Source organism: Saccostrea echinata, unplaced genomic scaffold (assembly GCF_033153115.1).
Source record: "Saccostrea echinata isolate AGI-Se365-2 ecotype Australia unplaced genomic scaffold, CSIRO_AGI_Sech_v1 ptg000001l, whole genome shotgun sequence".
In the NCBI taxonomy this organism is placed as follows: Eukaryota; Metazoa; Mollusca; class Bivalvia; order Ostreida; family Ostreidae; genus Saccostrea; species Saccostrea echinata.
The window spans coordinates 32,539,346-32,561,684 of NW_026889750.1; the positions used below are offsets into that span (position 1 = coordinate 32,539,346).

Here is a 22,339-nt window from a genome sequence, read left to right on the forward strand (position 1 = left end):
TGCCCCCCCTTTTTTTTACAGGGGACAAATAATCCGTAACATGGGTGACAGTTTAACTACAGAGCTGAAGGAATGTCTACCCATCTTCCTTGAGCGGTTAAAGAATGAAATAACAAGATTGACAGCTGTCAAAGCTCTCACAATGATAGCAGGGTAAGAGGAGAAATCAGTATTTTGTACCAAACAGACAAGCTGAGTAAATGAGGGCTATTATTTTGAGCTTTCTGCCTTAAAAAGAAATTAACACTCTTGTAAAGGTGTTATGTAAACTTGTGAATATTGAAAGTTTTAGAGGAGATTGTTCTTTTAATATTAAACAAAGGGAGGGCTGTAAATATATTGTAGCCAGTATATTTTGGTATCATTTGAGATATTGATATTGTAATACAAATGGTCAATAATAAAATTAAATTATGTAATTATGAAATTTGAAGTGCTAATCAGATTTGCTAAAAACATAAGTTGTAATATTTGAAATAAAAATAAATTTTGTGATAAAATGCCTTCCTTTTGCCTTTAAGCTTTTATGTACTTGATTTTTACTATATTTTGATAACATTTCATATCAACAGAATTAAAGTTAGTATACAGGTGTCTCATTATATCGCAGTACTTATTTTTTTGCGTAAAAAAAGTTATTCCACATTCTTACTTTAACTTTTCATCAAATGCTATTCATAAACCTAACAATGGCCTAACTTTTCGTGGCTCATTATTTCCCAAGCGTTCTTTGTTTAATTTGTGGTCTATTTTTAACACAGGAAGTCTTATTTACCTCCTAAAGTGGAGAGTCTCATTGTATCGCAGTACTGAAAAACATGGAAGCTTGCCGCTGACACAAAAACAATTTTTATTTTTAAATTTACTATGTAAATCTACATGAAAACTAAACAATAATACAAACTTAAGACTTTCAAAATATGATCTTTACTATGAGTTTTATTAGGATGTAAATTCAATGGTCTAAATAAAATAAAAACGGGAATTGAAATTTGTAAAATTACGTTTTATTTAAATAAAAAAATTTCAAACGGGTGTTCCATGCTTTTTAATCATCACAAAAGTCAACATTCAGACGACAGACAGATAGTCCATCAACATAAAGGATATGAGCTAATCCTAATTTTTGGAATATATCGCAATACAATGGAACCCGCGATATAATGAGAATTGACGATCTTACTCTATGATTGAAAAAAAATGTCACATTTTATATCCATATTAATCCAAAGTATATTGAAATCTGTTTTTTTAATTGCAGGTCACCTTTAAAGATAGATTTAAAACCAATATTGGTAATTTTTTGAATACATATATATGTATTTTAGTCACAGTTGCAACAACAATTCTGTGTTTTTGAAATTGTTTGTCAAATTTTCTCTAGATAAGACTTAAATTAAATGACCAGAATTTCATCCAAAGTGAATTCTTAATTGATGTCTCTTTTGAATGTTTAAGTGGATCTTTTTATTCAGGAGGAAGGAATACCTGTATTAGCATCTTTCCTCAGAAAGAACCAGAGAGCTCTGAAACTCAGTACCCTGACATGTCTAGATGTTTTGGTCAAGTGTTACGGTAGGGCATTTTTTATCAATCATTTATAGCCCAGACATGTCAAGATTTAAACTTACCATAATATTAACTTATTACATCAGATCTATTTATAATGCTGCACTGAACATATGTAATGCCACATATTGTGTCAATCCTTTTTGTAACACTCGCAAGTTAATATCATACAGTCAAACCTCATCATTTCAAACTTGGTAGGGCCAAAAAAACATGTATGATATCCAATGTTCAAAATATCACAGTTTAAATACAGAAAAATTGTTTGGAATCTCCCACTCGCTTAAGAAGAATCATGAACTAGGTTATATCAATGCTGATATTTGCTACTTTTTAGCTCACCTTGACAAAGTCGAGATGAGCTTATGCTATATCCCCGGCGTCGGCGTCCCGGTTAAAGTTTTAGGAGCAAGTCCATTCCCAAGTAACTATAAGCCCTACCTGGAGCAAACTTGCATGGATGATGCATCTAGGGATGGACACTACCACACTTGCTTCGGGTGCTGGATCTGACCTAGATTTTCCACAAGTGACCAGGTTAAAGTTTTTGGAGCAGGTCCATTCCGAAGTAACTCTAAGCCCTACCTGGATCAAACTTGCATTGATGATGCATCTAGGGATGGACACTACCACACTTGCTTCAGATGCTGCATCTGACCTAGAGTTTCCACATAAGTGAATTTTAGCCATATTTTAACCAAATTAGCATGGATGATGTATCAAGGGATGGACACTTCCAGACTTGCTTTGAATTCTGAATCTGACCTACATTTTCCAGATGAGTGACCAGGGTAATGTTTTTGGAATAGCTATATAATATTAAGCCTATTATCATTAAACTTGCATAGATGGTGCATCTAAGGATGAAAACTTCCAGACTTGCTTTGGATGTTGGAACTGACCAAAATTTTCTTAAAGTGACAGTACGGCGCATCTCATCAAAAAACTGACTAGATAAAATTTTCCGACAAGATTTGGAATTTTTTTTACTACTCATAAATGTATAAACTTTCAGAAAATTACAACTTTTACAATTAAATAATTTGGATTATTTCATTAAAATTAATAGTTATTTATGGGACGTAAATATATACTTCGCAACGTGTTCGGGGTTCCACATTCCATGCTATGCACGCATGCGTAGTTTTCATAAACAAAACAGCATGGTTAGAGAGGGAATCCCGGTAGGCCTGCTACATTGACAAAGTCGACCAAAAAGAAAAAGAAACTGAAAATAGAACTTGAAAAAGCAACTTTCATGACTAAAATTTAGTTTGGGGATTAATAAAATCGCTGGATAAGGAAGAAACGGGAACTCGGCGACACTCACGCAGGGCTCTCGAAGGTTCTATTCGACAGGTTTGTTGATACTTGTTATCATTTCTCATTTTCCCATCGCTTTCAAAGAAAAAAAGTAGTGTAAACTCAACATTAAAAATACATCTTTGACTTATAAACATTGTTGCCATTTGAAATGCTAATTTTTTTAACTGTGCAGAAAAATATTTTGTTTGACATTTGCCGCGATAACGTATGATTAGTTGGTTTTCCCTTTCTCGGACCCCAATACACAAAACGTAAACATTTGTACTTTTAATTCTGTTAAATTCGCCTGAATGCAGACTAAAATCTTTACGATTATTATTTTAGATTATTTTATCAGAAAGTTATGATAATTTGTGTTTTTGAAAATTGCTTTCACCTAATATTCATTATAACTGTAAACTCTACAGTGTAGGCACGTGCCGTTTTAGAATTCACGTGGTACAAATAAACAGATCTAAGATTGCTCCAGTTCGTACGACCCTTGATTTTCCGGCAGATTCTAATTACGTTAATTTTGTTTGAGTAGAGAATATTTCTGTTTCTCAAACTGCTTACATCAACTTTATACCTTATTTCTTAATGACATATTGGGTAAATTTGGATGAAATAGCACACATTTTGCAGCCGTACTGTCGCTTTAAGCAATAAACAGGTTAAAAGTTTAAGCAGGTCTATTTCCAAGTAACTATGTAAGTCCTACTTAAACAAACTTGCATGGATATTGATCTTGGGATGTACACTAAAGAGAAAAAAATAAGATGCAAGATTTGCCTTACTTATAGATAACAGTCATTGAGGTGAGCTTCGTAATCCTTGATTACCTATGTTTCTTTTATTTTTATCATAAAGAAATAGATTCACTGTCAGTTATTTGATCCATGAAACTTGATTTTGATAGTAATTGACTCATTTTTAGCTCACCTTTATAAATCAGAGATAGCTGATTTAATGATGCGGCTTTGCTGTTGGCATCCAATATTATTGAGAAGTCAATTTCTATGTAATTATAAGCATTCATCGGCAAATCTTTTATGAATAATGCATCATAGTGTGCATTTTATCACTCAGTCTTTGGATGCTGCATCTGACCTTTCTAGGATAACTTTAAGCTCTATTTATATGATTGAGACACAATCTAAGTGGATGATGCATCTGGGAATGTGTATTACAAGTTTTCAGACGCAGCATTTGACCTACATTTTACAGATAAGTGGTCAGATTATAGCTTTTGTAGTAAACCATTTCTTAGTTTCTGAAAGCCTCCCCTGGACCAAACTTTTCATGGATGATGTATCTGAAGATATATATGGTTAATCTTTGCTTTGGAGGCTATATTTCTCTGATGGGTAACACCCTTCAATTAAAAACTAACTAATGCTGCTTACTGACGACTAAGTGTATTATGTACAAGGCTTGGCCTCTTTTATAGATTACTTGTGTCAAGGTGAGCTCTGTAATCTTAGATATTCTGCCTTGTATTTACCTGGCATACAGTCATATTAGAAGAAGATTAAAATTATTACATGTATTAGTAGTCAATATATTTGAGATTTGATAATTTTCCTTTTATGTGATTTACAATAAAAATGAACTTTGAAGAAATACCATGGGTAAATACACATTACTTTAAGAATTCAGAGACATTTTTGTGAACATTTTCAATTACTTAACTGCTGAGTTTCATAACCTGAGGATTGGACTACTTTAAGCTAAGCAAAGTGTACCTTTGCCCAATAAGTGGAGACATTTTGTCAGTATCCCAGATAATTGTAAATCCTGGCACTCATTATGTGTCTTTATTCATCATACCAATTTTAGGTGGGTTTTTTTCCTCAAATGTTGTTGATATTGTGAAGAAAAATATTTGCAATAAAACCTTGCATGGGTAATAAAAAATTCAATATGATACATCCAAATAAATCTTTATTGCCTGAACATCAGCTTTATTGCCTTGTGTGTGATTTATTTCAGGTGCTTCTTTATCACCCAGTATGATTTATGAAGTGATGAATGAAATGCCACCACTTATTAATGAGAATGATCTCCATGTTTCTCAGGTGAGAGGTCAATGAAAGTTTCTCATAAAGTACAGGTATCATTTTCTAAGATGTTTCAATGTAGAACTTGTATAAACTTTTAATTTCATGATTATTATTTTTCCAAAAGAAATCTTAATTATTGTTAAAATGCAAACAGTTTCAGCATACCATGCAGTGCAAAATCTGACAGAAATCCCCTTTTAAATGACAATTTTTCAAGGGAATAAGTAATTAAACCTGTGAGAGTTATCTCCCTTATCAGAGGGTCAATGAACCTTAACTTTGAATTTTTTAAAAAAATATCTTAGATTAAATGTTTTATTACCTTTGTTTTAAGTCTACGCTACAGGTGAAAAATATGTATTGAGCTTTATCAAAAACTTTCTGTGTTACAGCTCACTCTGAACCTGTTGACTTCAATTTCCAAGACCCACAAATCATGTATGGCCAGTCTGCCTAATGAGATTCTTCCTCAGATTCTCTTACTTATCCAGTCCCCCCTGCTTCAGGGAGGGGCCCTCACGGCATTACTGGAGCTGTTCCAAGCACTGGTTGCCACGGGGTTACCCAAACATGGCTTCAGAGATTTCCTACAGGTAGGTATTCTTAATATTTCTTTGAGAATAAATATGTACTTCTCAGTGTATATGTACTTATGCCAATATGGAAGCATTTAGATTTCTTCATGACTCTTGGAATTGTTTAAAGTTAAGGTAGCTTTTTCGTGGGAGTATTTTTAGCTGGGAAAGCAGATACCTGCCTTTCCATCACCCATTTAAAGCTATGTTTCTACTTGATTAATTATACTTGATGAATAAGTGCAGTATATACTAGGAATACATGCATCAATCATATGTTGATAAGTGAAATGCTAGTTTTAAAGATTTCAAATGATGGTACTAAAACTCAAGGCAGTAATCTGTTTTATCTTGCAGCTGTTAATTACACCTATATACAGCCCAACATCCACAACCAACATGGGGTTTGCTGTCCATAAACAGGTAAAGAAAAATTAACTGAAAACAAAACTATTAAGGTGTTTACAATGACGGAGTACTGAAGCTCTAAGTCAAAAGAATTGGGCATGTTTAGGAAATCTTTTATTAGATGCACGTGATGCATTTAAATGTACAGTGTACATATGTACAAAGAAGAAAAAAATTGATTAATCCTTGTATATTTATGTTCATTATTGTAGGCTTTCCACTCCATAGCTAAATGTGTAGCTGCTCTAACTATGAAATGTCCAGGAGAAGTCAATAATGTAGTGACACAGTTTGTCAAAGATGTCAAAAATCCTAAATCTACAGACTCCATTAGGTTCTTTGCTCTTCTTGCTCTTGGAGAAATTGGGAAACACATGTAAGTTGTTTGGTATTAAATATTGTAAAGCAGTTAATATTCATGACAACTTTTATTCCTAATTTGGCAGTCTGAAATCCATATGTGACTATTAGTTTTTGAGATAATCAAACTTTCTTCGATTCATATAAACATACTAGAGTATTTATTTATAATTTTAGTGTAACCTGTACTTTGTTGTTTAAATACATGCATATTTGTATATTATTTTGATCACAGTGCAATCTCTTTATCACAGAGTGCATACATACATATACTTTCAAGTCTGGTTTGTGAGTGCAAAGAATCAGTTGTAGGCCCAGTTTAGAAATTCTTTGGTTTAATATCAGTTTACCTGACAATTTTTTTTTACTGACAGAGATCTGAGTGGACATGGTGAGATACAGGCTGTGATACTGGAATCTTTTTCATCACACAATGAAGAAGTTAAAGCTGCTGCCTCTTATGCTTTAGGTATGTCTAGCACTTCATAATCCTAATTACACTGATGTATTTTATAACTGCAATGTGCAGCTAGCATAGGAGGTAATTAAAATCTCATCACTGTTGGTAATTTTCTCTGCTTTTTTTGTATGGGTTGAAATTTCTAATATTGTCTATTTTTTTTTACTATAAGTTCAATTTTGTCTATAAGTACAATTGCTTGTGGTCCTTTATTGGAGTCTCAAGATCAAAATAGTATTGCCTTGAAAACTTGTCTTTATGAAAGTGTAGGTTTAAATATGTATGATATAAAGGAGAATTCTGAAAATAATGAAAGGTTGTGGTACTTATATCTATTTTTTTTTCAATCACAGGAAATGTCAGTGTTGGAAATCTACCCAAATTTTTACCATTTGTTTTAAAAGAAATAGAAAATCAACCGAAGAGGCAATATCTTCTTCTCCACTCCTTAAAAGAGGTATACAATGTCCTTGGTATGAAGAAGTTTTATTTATAAACTTAGTATTGGCAGTAATAGTACGGTGTATTGGTAAGCAAATATTAGAATTAAAGATTTCATTTGCCAATTCTTGATGTAGAAAAAACAAAGAAACTTGATTTTTTTTTTCAAAGGGACTTCTTCATTTTTACTTGATGAATCCAACTTGAATATGAAATGATAGACATATCATCATAATTTATTGATCTGACACATATATATCATTTATTTAACTAATTTCAGATTATCAGCTGTGAGTCCACCTCAGCAGCTGGGGTAGATAATCTCAAGCCTTATGTTTCCTCTGTATGGTGAGTTATATACACAGTATATGTTTTAGGTGTTTTCTACATACAGTATATGTTTTAGGTGTTTCCTACATACAGCATATGTTTTAGGTGTTTTCTACATACAGTACATGTTTTAGGTGTTTTCTACATACAGTACATGTTTTAGGTGTTTCCTACATATAATACATGTTTTAGGTGTTTTCAAACTCATTAAAAAAAACGTCTGCATACAGTGTACAGGTACTGTTTTTCACCTTAGAATTTGCTTATGGTATCTTTTTTTTACTGTAGCAGAAGGAGATTATTTTTGTAGAAATGTTTATTTTAGGAAATAAATTTTCCAAGTGACAAGATGCCAACAAATTTATTTATCTGATGCATTTTTGAATTGTTTGAATCTGAACAAAAAACGAGAAAATTGTTTAGCTTAAATTATCAAGAAGAAAGTATTTTCTGTTCATACTTATAAATCCCCCCTTCGAAGAAGGGAGGGCACACTGCTTTACTGCTGTGGGTCGGTCTGTATGTCTGTCGGTCCACCAACAGTTTCTGTTCATTTTCTTCACAGAGGTTGCACATACTGAAATGAAATTTGGTATACAGATTTATCATAAAAATATCTAGGTCAAGTTCTGTTTTAAGTTCGATCCAGCAGTTTTTGACAGAGTTATGCCCCTTGGACTTAGAAACATTCAAATTATTTGCAGTTTCCGTTCATTTTCTTGACAGAGGTTGCACGTACTGAAATGAAATTTGGTGTACAGATTTATCATAAGAATATCTAGGTCAAGTTTTGATTTGGGTACTATCGAGCAATTTTTGACAGAGTTATGCCCCTTGGACTTAGGAAAATTCCAATTATTTGCAGTTTCCGTTTATTTTCTTGGCAGAGGTTGCACATGCTGAAATGAAATTTAGTATACAGATTTATCATAAGAATATCTAGATCAAGTTTTGTTTTGGGTATGATCGAGCATAAGTGGTTCACAAACATCTCTTGTTTTTCTAGTCTTTAACTTTTTCATCATCACCAAAATAATAATTTTTTTCTTTGCCTAGAAGCTGTGAATCCAGACTTTGTTAGGTAGATGTATATGATATGAACATTTCCTAGTTCTTATTCATATAAAGACCAGCACCTCAGTTGACTTTCATTTTGTCTGTTATGATTGTAAGGTTATGATTTTGATGTTGTGATTTAAAAAAAAATACTGTGTTATATGAATTTTGTGGTTAATTTTTTTTATTCAAACACACATTCAATAATATTAAAAAAGTAAAATGTCCAATGGGACAAGTGTATCTGAAAATTGACTTGCCCAATCACAAAATGAACTGGACACAGACAATTGGACAAATGCTAATGTAGCCCGTAGGATTTATAATGTACTGTTCACCCCAATTCAAGATGTTATGATTTCATAATAGAAATAATACTTATTTACTTCAGGTCAATGTTGTTTAACCACTGTGAATGTCCAGAAGAGGGTACTAGAAATGTTGTTTCAGAATGTTTAGGAAAACTGACGTTGATTGACCCTGCTAATCTTCTCACCAACCTTAAGAATCATCTCAGTTCTTCATCAGCTCTTACCAGGAGTACAGTAGTCACAGCGATCAAATTCACCATATCTGATCAGGTCAGTCCCCAAGGGAAAGATGTTTAAGGCTCATTGACCTTCTGTTAAGAGGTAACTCTTACTGGGATAAATAATTATTATCCCCCCAAAAACAATCAAGTTCAAAGTTATCCTCAAATTTTGTCCAGCAAGGTATGCTGAAATAAGTGCGTTTTCATTATAAATTAGATTTCTTTAGAAAATTATTAGCATTGAAGAAAAATTTTATATGAGTTAACAGAGTTAACATGAACCTAAAGTAAAGACTAAAAAGAGATACACAACTTGGAGAAAACATTTCTTAATTTGATTTTAATTTTAGATAGTGCCTTGTCCAAAAATACAGATCTGTTACTGTTGTTGATATATTAATGCATTACAGTCAGTTTCTCTATTATTTTTGTAGCCACAAGGAATTGACAACTTATTACGTAACTGTATAGGAGATTTTCTCAAGACTTTACAAGACCCAGATTTAAATGTACGACGTGTTGCTTTAGTGACATTTAATTCTGCGGCCCACAACAAGCCGTCACTGATCCGAGATTTGCTGGATAAAGTTCTCCCTCATCTCTACAATGAAACCAAAGTCAGAGTAAGAGTGAATTACACCACATAGACTGTTGTAGATGAGTGCTTGGGGTACTATTTTTTCAAAATGTAATATTTTGTATATACATGCAGGAAAAGTTTTCAGAATTTAACATTTTTAAGTTACATTGTAAGTATATACATGTACGTTTCCCTGTTAATTGTAACTTTTGAGATGTTTTTATTGTTGTATTTTTAGAAAGAGTTGATCCGCGAAGTAGAGATGGGTCCGTTTAAACACACGTTAGATGATGGGCTAGACATCAGAAAGGTGAGGTTTCAATAGCCATTATTTGCGTTTGTGATGTAAAAATAATGAGGCAGTATATCATCGGAGAAAAGTGATGGACTGATTAGATAGGAGAGTAAGACATGGCTTACAGGCGGTGTAGATGATTCCAGTCCAGCATTGTAGTCAACTTTAATACAGAGATGAAACTTGGAATTTTTTTTAGATGATCCAATGTTGAAGTTATTTAGCTTTTTATGCTCTGGCATTCACTAGATGTAATTATCTACACACAATATTTTGTTTATTGAGTTTATTCTTGATTTTGATTTCCTAGGCTGCCTTTGAGTGTATGTACACACTCCTGGATTCTTGCCTTGACAGACTAGACATTTTTGAGTTTTTGAATCATGTTGAGGATGGTCTAAAGGATCATTATGATATCAAAATGTTAACCTATTTAATGCTGGTTAGACTGGCTCATCTTTGTCCTAGTGCTGTATTACAAAGTAAGTAAAACGCTGCTTAAGCTTTTCTAAACAAATGTTTACATCCATTGTGTATTAACTTTTCATATGTGTATAATGAACATCTCCAGAACTGTTAAACCAGCATTAGCCAATGTTTTACAATCCCATGTACATATTTGAAATTATTTGGATTTTGGCTATTGGCCAAGATATGGCCTCAAATTGAATTGAAAAATTTGAAAAGAAGTTTACTTGGGGGGGGGGGGGGACCCAAACAAACAATAATTTCAACAAATATGTAAGTGATTTATATGCAAGATTACACACAAAACTTTTAAGGTACCCCCCTCCCCCTAATAGGATTTGATTCTCTCATTGAATATCCATCTGACTTAAAATACTCTGGCAATCATCTAAACATTTTAGAGTAAATAAAAGGTTTACCAAGAGAAATATTTTTGAAAAAAAATTACTTAAGTAGTATTTAATGACAGATGATTGCATTGAGATCAATGAAGTAGACTAATTTTTTTAATAAAAAAAGTAAAACTTGGTTATAGTGAAATCCTGGGGACCTGTGGATTTATGTCATTATATCCATAATTTGTTATATCTGAATAGTGATTCAATTTCAAATATAAATATTTACGAAAAATTAGTTCAATATATTAAATTTTGAATTTTTTTTGGTATAAAATTCATCATAGGAGATGTAAATTTCATTATTTTTAACCTCAGTGGGACAGGAAATCAAAACCCTAGAAATATAAATTAAGTTATAAACATAAAATTTTACTCAGAATTAAAAATTGTTAAGAATTTTTAAGGATAAAAAAAACTTTGCTATATCCATTAATTTGCTATATCCATGATCATTCTAAACATAATCTAAATACTAAGAATACAGTTACTGTGGTGAAAAGATGTGCATTACATGAAGAATTATTCAGTTGAAAAAGATTTTTTAAATGGATATTTTTTTTAAAAATTGAATTTTTAGCGATTCAAACTAAGGGAGATAACTCTTCAAGGACTGTTCAAGGTCATTTATTAGGGCACATTTAATCCTTATACATACAGATAATTGTAAATGGAAATTATGTATAAATACATGTACATGGAAATACATATGCATGAATACATGATGTTATTGTAATTATATTTTAAGATGTTTTGCTTAAGAATTTGTTTATAATTAGTGAACTTTATTGTTTAAAATATACTCTTATTTAAAGAAAGCTATAAAACCCCATCCATTCTGTATTGATATTGTAGGATTGGACAGACTGGTAGAGCCACTTAGAGCTACATGCACCACCAAAGTGAAGGCACACTCAGTCAAACAGGAATTTGAGAAACAGGATGAGTTAAAGCGGTCAGCCATGAGAGCTGTGGCTTCACTGCTAGCTATCCCAGATGCAGGTATGGCAGTCAATTCTGTGTTCTGGAAACTCACATATTTAGAAAAAATAAGGACTCTCTACACTGCACACTAATTTCAGGGTATTTTTGTGTAATTAGACTGATACACCACTTAATACAAAGTACTGGGTAAGCAAAAATTTTAGCAGGGATTCAATTTTGGCATTATTAGCGAGGGTGTTGAGATAGCTAAAATTAAAATGTCACTAACAATTTATTCCGCATTACACAGGTAAAATTGCATCGTATGTGCAACATATGTTTTGAGTATCATGTGTTGAACATATGTTGCAATTTTACCCATGCAGAGGTTACTGTTATCTTTGTATGTATTATAAAATTGCAAAAGTTACTTCTTGCTAAAATTAAATCTGATTTTTAAGGACAAAATTTGCGTCTTGCTAAAAATTCCACTTGTACGATATAATTTTGCATTTATTTTTAACAGACAAGAGTCCACAGATGAATGAATTCTTATCTCAAATTAAACAAAGTACAGAGTTGGCGGCCATGTTTGAGAGTATTCAGAAGGACGCGCAGTCATCGTCTACCGACATCATGATGATGGACACCAGCTGAGTCACATTAACTCTTTATAGACATCCTGTGTCATGTAAATGGCGGTGCAAACAGAAATGAAAGTGCTGTACTTTTTTTTCTAGATTCTATTTTGGTATTTTAATTGGAAACCTTAATACAAACACTTGTTTCTTGATAAATCTGCAACAGTTCATTGTTCTATGTTGAATACATCATCCTTTATGTTTCTTTTTTTTTTTTTTCAAAAGAACTTGAGTATTCTGTTGCACCAGTGATTTATAGGTACAAACACTTGTATTGATGACTTTTGATCTATCCTTAATCTTGACTTCAGATTGTATCAAATGACCTATTCTACGTAATTAAGATATGATAAAGTACAGTATTGTCTACTAGATTAAAAAGACTGTGTTTTACTGCTTTCTTGTTTTAGATGTATGAAAGGATTAAACATTTGATGTGTGAAAAAAGCATTAAACTTTAAGGATATTTGAAAAAAGATGTTTATTTATATAATTTATGATTTTTTATGCACAGCTGGTCATAAATCGGCCTTCTTTTCAAAAGGGATAGAGCCATGAATATTGATATCAGTATGCCTCCTGCATTTGCATATGCATTTGCATCCTCGGGTAGTGCAGAATCATTTTTGTCAAATCATGGCCCCTGGGGCTAGGTTGGAGCCATAATAAGGGATTGAGTTTTTCATTGAAATTTATAGGGAATCTTCTCAACAACAAGAGCAGTCATGAAAATTGATATGAATATGCAGGAATCCTCTGGTGGTACAGAATTAATGTACATTTGTATTTTTCAAATCATGGTCTTCCTACATGTCTCCCATTTGATTTGATATGCAAGCACATGTTCTACGTACAAACAGTTGCCCGCGTGGTGCACAGTGGTTAGAGCATTTGCTCTAGAGTTACAGAGCAAGGAGTTAATCCTTACGTCGCACGTTCGAATTCCATTCAAATTGGAGGTGGAGACCGGTCCTTCGGATGAGACCGTATAAACCAAGGTTCCGAGTCACAGTAGGTACTGGCACAAAAAAGATCCCTCACTGCTCAAAGGCTGTAAGTGCTGAATACAGGTATAGATTTGTAGAACTCCAATGGCAAATGGTGGCGTCTCAATATAAGTTAACAAACTTTAAATAAACAAACAATCTACAAGCAATTTTCATAACGAGGCAAGCTATCGATTGATAAGTTGATGACACAAGGATATAAACACTCTCGTTTAAAGTGAACATTTTGCAAATTCTATAATAGAAACAATGATGTTAGCAAATACAATCTATCGTTAATTAAGTCGAATTTGACTGATGTTCTTCATACAAGTTGTTTGGTCATTATTGTTTACGGACTTTTCCATTTGCCAATCATGACAAGGAGTAAACAGCAAGTGTGACTGGTGGAAAAGGGATGCTTACTCCTCCATGGCACCTGATTCCACCTCTGATGTTGTTTGAAGCCGTGTTTGCTCTGCTCCCATGTAATGTTCAAATGAACTTTTGAGCTTAATAACTATTCGTTATCTTCATATTTCACCGACTGTGTATTCAACACACAAAAACAAAACAAAACGAAACAAAACAAAAACGCACAATAAATACGTCACTTTGGCTATTGCTTAAAACTGTTATCTTTTTTTTAGCATCCGTTTCAGATTTGGATATTTATTGTTTATAGAAACTTGTGGCAAACTAACAACAAAACTATACGAGAAGGATAATTACTGAATCAGCTTTTACATTGCCAACTTCTTGTATGCACGTATTCCACTATTGTCTTGTGTTTAAGTATTGAGTTTAAGTCTCTTATTTGGTACGCTAGAGCATTCTCGGGTACGATCAATTTTAAACAAGGACAGGTTATTGACAAACAAGATTATGTTACAGTGGTTTCAACAGTCTCAATCAACAGTCTCAATCAAAGTAAGCATTTCGAAAATTCTTGAGTCATTATAATGTCCTTATTAGCAAATACACTTATTTTTCCTTTATTTTTTACTTTGTAAGGTTATACATTTTGTAATTTTAAAATCTTATCAATAATAACTTTAACAAATTTACAAAAATCCATGAAAGTCATATCTTATATATATATGGCATATAATACAATAGTATGTTGAAGCCCAGAAAAAATATAAAATTGTTCTGAACGAATTTGATGTATGTTCTGACAAATAAAGTAATAGTTTGTTCTTCGTTCCTACGAACAAGATATTTATATGGACAAATAAGTTCTTCCTTCGGACAAATTATATACACTTAGAAGAAAAGTAAATTAAATTGTCTTTGATTGGAATTGTTGGGGTTGGGTCCAAGAGAACTTTTTCTTCACTTTACATTGGAATTTGATACTTCTGAAAATCCTAGGGGTTCCTGCCGTACTTGCAAATCACGTTGATAATTTAGAGATGAACGGATTTCACTCGAAATTAGTATACTATTTGATGTATTTTTTCCCCCAAGATTCCAAGCTATTCCCCCCCCCCCCCCAAGTTTCATGATTTTTTTGTGTGACTTGTTTCAACAAGTCGGTCAGAGTAATTAAATCTTGAATTTGTTGCTGTAATGTAACAGATTTAGAAATTAGAAAAGCCCGGTATCTATTCAATCCCCCCTTTTTTGTATTCACGTACATTTTCTGATCCTCAATGACTAATTATTGGATAATAACATCATAATAAAACGCATCAATGATAAATATGCTTTATAAATGATTCATACATAAAACTTATTTCTTGTATACTGTACATTGTGCATTCTAATGAATCCTATATTCAATAAACTGTAACCTGATCACAAAACTAAGGCTCAGACGTGTCTGATAGGCGGAACCAATAGTCGATATTGGCAATGTTCTGGTCTGCAAATGACGAATACGAAGAAATGGACTCTTTCTTGGAATAGGCGTTCACAGCAGGCTTCGGTGATCTTTTCCCCAGGAAGGTAAATACACAGCACTCACACCGGCGAGCTGTATGGGTGAGCTGCATACAAGAAGTATCAGGGCATTGACATCCGTCTGTCATGTCTCCTTGGAACAGCAGCAAAGCTTAAAAAATAATCACGGGGCATTAGGTGTTATCACGAATCTAATGAAAAAACAAAGGGATTAAAAAACAAAAGGCCCAAGGGCCTTAACGGTCACCTGAGTACAACACAACAATTTAGAGAATCCATAGAGTATAAAATGAACTGAAAGGTGAAGCTTTGTTGCCCAAAAGCAAGAAAAATAGAGTGATCAGGATCAAAAAAGTAATGAGTCTACCATTCATTTACAGTTCATAAATTAGGTTCTAATATGTTCCCCATTTAACATTATCACCATACAGTAAATTAACAAACTATCAGTGCTTCTGTACTATCTTAATTCCTTGTTGAAATCTTTTACATTGGCCTCTCTTGGTCTTTGATGAACATTTAATAAGACAAGTTATTTTTGTCTCATTTTTATTTATCTATTACTTACAAGTCTACTTGATCATTAAAACTATGAAAGTACTTTTTGTATTATACAATAAAAATTCTTGCATAATTCTCTTATTCTATTAACCTTTCAAGTACATTATTTACAGTGATTAATTATCAAAAGTAAATGGCAAAGGGGAATAATTCCTCTCAGTAGATTACAAATTAATAGAGCCCTAGCTGGGACCAGAACACTTGACCAAATAGTCCAGATGTTCAAAAATCTGGTAAAAATACCCTTCCTTATTAAAACTTTTACTCTTTTTGCCTCTGATATGCCCAGGTGCAGAGAAGATTTTTAAAGAAATAATGCATTTTTACTACAGATTGATTATATTATCAATAGAGCCCCCCCCCCCCTCCCCATCAAGAAACACCAGAACCTCTCACCCTGGGACCAGAAGTTTGCTCATCATAAGTGATCACTTTGTTTATCTGCTTAACACTAAGGAGCAGACAAGATTATTTAATAGAATTAATGCATTTTCACTATATTATCAAGAGCCCTATCCTCACACCAGCACATCTGACCCAGGGGTCATGCAATTCACAACTCTGGAAAAAGCACTCTTGCTCATCATAACTATACACTTAGCTTCTTTGCTTTCTAACCAGAAGCAGAAAAGGATATTTTCAGAGAAATTTTGCTTTTTCACTATATAATCATTAGAGCCCCCCCCCCTTTCACCAGAACCCTTGACCCTGGGCCATGAAATTCACAATTTTGGAAGAGGCATCCTTGCTTATCATAACAATGTACTAATTATAGTTTGTGTAAATAATACCCAGGGGCAGAGAAGAAGGTTTTTAAAGAAATAATTCACCTTCACTGTAGGATATATATGGCCCCACCCTAGCACCAGAACCCCTGTCCCTGGGGCCATGAATATCACAATTTTGGAAGAGGCATCCTTGCTTATCATAACAATGTACTTTATTTGTTTAAATAATACCCAGGAGTAGAGAAGAAGATTTTTAAAGCATTAATGCATTTTCACTATATAATAAATAGAGCCCCACCCTAGCACCAGAACCCCTGACCCTGGGGCCATGAATTTCACAATTTTGGAAGAGACATCCTTGCTTATCATAACTATGTATTTAATTTGTTTCAATAATACCCAGGAGTAGAGAAGAAGATTTTCAAAGAAATAATGCACTTTCACTATATGATCTATATAGCCCCGCCCTAGCACCAGAACCCCTGACCCTGGGGCCATGAATTTCACAATTTTGGTAGAGTCACTCTTGCTTATCATAACTATGTATTCAATTTGTTTCAATAATACCCAGGAGTAGAGAAGAAGATTTTCAAAGAAACAAAGCGTTTTCACTATATGATCTATATAGCCCCACCCTAGCACCAGAACCCCTGACCCTGGGGCCATGAATTTCACAATTTTGGTAGAGCTACTCTTGCTTATCATAACTATGTATTCAATTTGTTTCAATAATACCCAGGAGTAGAGAAGAAGATTTTCAAAGAAATAATGCACTTTCACTATATGATCTATATAGCCCCGCCCTAGCACCAGAACCCCTGACCCTGGGGCCATGAATTTCACAATTTTGGTAGAGGGCTCAATGCTTATTACAATCATGTCAACAGTTTGACTGCTTGATGTCCAGGAGTAAAGAAGAAGATTTTTAAAGATTGCATTAATTTTGGTGGTTTTAGCCCCACCCCTCAGGCCCCAGGGGGGCAGGGACCATGAAATTCACAATTTTTGTCCCCCTTCACCCATAGATGCTATATGCCAAAATTGGTTGAAATTGGTTGAGCAGTTTCAGAGAAGAAGCTGAAAATGTTTAAATGTTAACGCACGACGGACGACGGACGACGCACGACGACGGACAAAAACGGATAGCAATAGGTCACCTGAGTGACTCAGGTGACCTAAAAAAAAGTCGCATCTAACACACCGTTTGTTTTGTGATGAAAATATGTTGTTGAAAATGTTGATTGAACCATAGTTATGTTTTCCCCAATTTTGATAACATTGTTCATAATTAGATTATAAGTGGAACCAGCGAAAAGGCGTCCTTTATGCAATAATTCCAGGCGCGGATGCACGGGCACTGGAAGTTAATGTAAATATTGAGTATGCGCATGTATTTACATGCACATATTCAATATTTACTTTTAACTTCCAGTGTCCGTGCAGGAGTTATAGTCAGGGGTAAAATATTCCAGAGGATGGGGGTCTGGGTGCCGCTTTCAGGCCCCCAGTAGGTCCAGAGGCGAAACCCCTGGAAGCTCCTGAATTTAAATTTTAAGAGTTGTATGTAACTATAATAGCCCCTATAGCAAATATTTTCATGAAATTTGGCAGAAAAAATATAAGCATAAAAAGATTTTTGAATCAGAAAGATTTTCTTTTCCAAATGATGAAAATATATTAAAAAATTGCTTTACGGAGGTTTTGGCAAATGTGTCAAGAATTTTTTGGTATCAAGTAGCTGATGCTACACACTCATTAAGCAATCCATGCCATCTTACTTGTTTGTATTTACTGAAGTACTAGCCAAACATAATGAGAGAAACGGGGTTAAAAACATAACCAGTTGTATAATTTTGGAATTTAGGTACAATCTAGAAAAAATAAATGTTAGGCACATATATAGGACTGATTTTGAAAAAGGGGCATTATAAGGGGGAAAAAGACAACTTACCTGAAAACAAATCTTTGACTTCCCCCCTCCCCCCCCCCCCCCCCCCCCCGAATGAAATGAATTCTCCCAACTCAAAATTTTATTTGGTGGGATGTAAAGTCCATAAACGAGGGGAGGAGGGCTTTCATTGAAAATTTTTATCCTTAAAATTTAAATTAAAACTTTACATTCTCAAAAGGTGGGCAGAGAGGCAGGCTCCCCCCCCCCCCCCCCAAGAATCTATGTACGTGCCTTAATGTTATGTTCATATGAGTGGAAGTCAGGAGCAAGTGAAACTAGTATTAATTGTAACGGGGACCGTTACAGATGTTTCCCAAACGCTCCCCAACTCCCTTTTGGTGTCTTATTACCTGTAAGCTTCATTAAATAAAGCAATTAAGTATATTGGTCATTTAACGCATTTCACGCGCGCGCACGTGCATGCATGTGCAGGTTGACAATGTCATTCCGACTATGCTATAAATGCATCTTTATATTCTAAGTATCAAAACATTTCATCAAAAAATATATAAGTTCCGGCTATATCAAGTATATTGGTCGTCTTAGTATTGCGCGCACGCGCACCTGTATGCATGTTCATAATGACCATGCCACTTTGTGTACACTTATAATATGTCTGTTTATTCTTAGTATCAAAGTTTTTCATCAAAAAATATAAAAGTTACGGCTATATTAAGTATATTGGTCATTAAACACATTGCACGCGCGCGCATGTGCATGCATGTGCATGATGGCCAAATCATCTTGTCTACACTTTTAATATATCTGTATATTCTTAATATCAAAGCTTTTCATCAAAAAATATAAAAAGTACGGCTATATTAAGTAAATTGGTCATTTAACACATTGCACGCGCGCGCACGTGCATGCATATGCATGCATGTGCATGATAATCATGTCGTCTTGTCTACACTTTAAATACATATAAATATTTTGAGTATCAAAGCATTTCATCAAAAAGTTTCAAAGTTACAACTATATCAAGTAAATTGGTCATTTTACGCTTTGCGCGTGCGCGCACGTGCATGCATGTGCATGTTGACCATGTCATCTTGTTCACACTTTTAATATATCCTTATATTCTGAGTATCAAAGCATTTTATCAAAAAATATAAAAGTTACAGCTATATCAAGTATATTGGTCATTTTACGCATTGCACGCGCACGCACGTGCATGCGCGTGCGCGCAAAATGACCTTCGTTCCGCAAATCTACATAACATGCCTAGTAACCCTAAAAAGGTTTCACCTCAATCGGATGTGTAGTTTCGGAGATCACTCACGGACAAAAAAGTACCCAGGAAGAAAAATAATAATAACTAGACTCTTGTTGCCATGGCAACAAAAAAGTCTTCCGTACTTCTTAATCTGTAAGAATTTGCTTTTTTCTGTGTAAAAACATACATATCATATTTACTGTGAAAGAAAAAAATAACTGGAAAAAAAGTCCTTTCAATACTTAAGGTACTTTGATTTTCATGATCAATCTTGTATAATGCATTTGGCACCTATAAGAGATATACGTATATCATAGAGCAAGGATAATTAGCAATTAAGAAAAAATGTTTGCAATCATTTCTAAGACAAACAAACAGACGAACGAACACCGTACTATCATAAACTTCACTTTATATACGTTCTGGCATAATTGTGATGGTGTTATAAAAAATATAATGAATTAAGTTAGTATCACATTAAACGTAAAGTCACTGAGTTTTATAAAGTTATAATATCAAGGTTTGACAGCATACCTATAAGACAGATTATTCAGTTACAGTAATTCTTCAGCAATCGATTGATTGATCATATGTTGTTTAACGTCCCTCTCGAGAATTTTTCACTCACATGGAGACACCAGCACTTGCCGATGGAAAGCTGCAAATTTTGTTCTATACTCGCCACTTACGGCCATTGAGCAGTGAGGAATCTTTTTTATGCCAGCATCTTCTGCGACAAGGGACCTCGATTTATACGATCTCAAAGGACCGGTCTCCACGTCCCACAATCGAAGTTCATAATACGGAGATATTTTATTTTTTATTTCGTTCTATTTTTTCACAAGTTTGTTGCATCAGATTTACTTAAAGATCATACTTCAAGATCATTTCGAACTCAGGCTACTTAGTTGCAGTGCATACAGCGTCAAGTGATTTTGATTGACAGGTCAACACACGTGCACTTCGTGTGATACTTTTTAAGCTGAAAAATATACAGGATGTGACCATGACTGACTATGAAATCAGAAAACATCTAATAAAGAATGGGTGTGACCGATAAAGAACTAATTTTTGGTCTGGATCGGGATTAAGAGGGAATCTCTCCTCTCTCTCTCTCTCTCTCAGACATGTAAATTGAACATTTCATAATTATAAAATATGAAATTCTGTATACATGTAAATGGTAATGTTATTCACATGTTCCAGATTTAAATCTAAAACGAATATATAATTCAAATTCAAGACGGGGGGGGGGGGGGGGGGGCTTCAAAGGAATTAGATGATTTTATGAATTACAAGGAAAAGTACGGACATCAGTTGCATGTACATGATTATATATCATTGCATAAAATTGTGTTCATTCAGATATACTTATCCCACATATCAACAGACTTGTACAATTTTTTTATCATGTTTTTTTTTTCAAAAGAAACATATAGCGTACCATTATTTCACACACTCTTTAACTCTTTGAGTATTTCACAAAAATCCAAGAGTCGCCTTTTCACATCTTTTATAATTCCTTGGGTATATAGAGTATAGATCATGTGTCATAAATAATTTAACTTTTTATCAAATATACATGTAATAACAAAATCTAATCTATAGATTGATTTTCTTTCTTTTAAGTGGCAGATATCAATTTATTTATAAAGGCTTTAAAACAGTACTGTATTACAATTTTCTATCGCTCAATTCCTTTTTGAGTGTATGTAATATTTTTTTAATATCGAAAATAAAACTCGGAAATCGGGATAATTTCGCATTCAAATCATAGAGAATAATAAATCGTCTGCATTATAGAAGGCTTATAACTATCGTATTCTGAACTTACTATACGAGATAGATAAAACTGCATGCCTGTTCATCACTATAAATGTATATTCAGTGCTTATAATATATTTACTTGAATTAGGTACCTAGCATGTATATTAATTTTTTTTTAGATATATTCATGTGTAAATCAATTAACTGTCAATACAGACTTACACTACACTGGCAACTTTAAACTATACATGCACTGGAAGTGGTAACCAACGTACTCTTACATTTAGAAGAGTGAATATGGAACGTCTAAATATTTTGATATGGAGAGTGTATATGTCTCCGACGTCATCGATACTATTTCCGCCTTTATCTCGAAAGTTCTATTCTCACTTACAAGTCAGAGTTATCTTTCTTTGCCCATTGTCTACACACTAGGTAAATAGGGAAAATAAGGGTACCGAAAATCTGCAAAATGTGGAATCTGATTTCAAAACAAATTATATATTTAGTATTTGTAGAAAAACCTCTGTTATACATAATAATATCTTGAAAAAATATTAAAAAACAAAAAAGTTGAAAATTGACCAAACACAAGTTCACTTCCGGTTCGGACAGGAAGTACCGGAAACACACGAAAACAACTTCGAAACAAAGAGAATGTCATGATCTAATACCCCTGTAAATTTCACATCTTTACCTCAAACCATTTCCGAGAAAAATTCCGGACAAAAGTCCATTTAAAAATTGGAAATTCGGCCGTAACTTCGGACCGGAAGTGAATTTTTCAAAAAACGGAATTTTATATAAACTTCATATATCAGCC

The 22,339-nt window shown here is 33.6% G+C and overlaps 1 protein-coding gene across 1 annotated transcript in view; it reads left to right on the forward strand.

Moving 5' to 3' along the window:
- The window catches only part of LOC133190073 (cullin-associated NEDD8-dissociated protein 1-like), a 30,935-nt gene extending 18,140 nt beyond the window's left edge, over positions 1–12,795 (forward strand). The window contains exons 17-32 of the mRNA XM_061325549.1: positions 22–153; positions 1,262–1,295; positions 1,476–1,575; positions 4,867–4,952; positions 5,330–5,530; positions 5,870–5,935; positions 6,133–6,296; positions 6,655–6,749; positions 7,094–7,197; positions 7,462–7,529; positions 8,959–9,148; positions 9,534–9,722; positions 9,918–9,989; positions 10,285–10,456; positions 11,693–11,839; positions 12,288–12,795. Coding sequence (XP_061181533.1) covers positions 22–153; positions 1,262–1,295; positions 1,476–1,575; positions 4,867–4,952; positions 5,330–5,530; positions 5,870–5,935; positions 6,133–6,296; positions 6,655–6,749; positions 7,094–7,197; positions 7,462–7,529; positions 8,959–9,148; positions 9,534–9,722; positions 9,918–9,989; positions 10,285–10,456; positions 11,693–11,839; positions 12,288–12,418 — 1,951 coding nt within the window. The 3' untranslated portion in view covers positions 12,419–12,795. The remainder of the gene's footprint in view (positions 1–21; positions 154–1,261; positions 1,296–1,475; positions 1,576–4,866; positions 4,953–5,329; positions 5,531–5,869; positions 5,936–6,132; positions 6,297–6,654; positions 6,750–7,093; positions 7,198–7,461; positions 7,530–8,958; positions 9,149–9,533; positions 9,723–9,917; positions 9,990–10,284; positions 10,457–11,692; positions 11,840–12,287) is intronic.
- Positions 12,796–22,339: the final 9,544 nt, after the last annotated feature.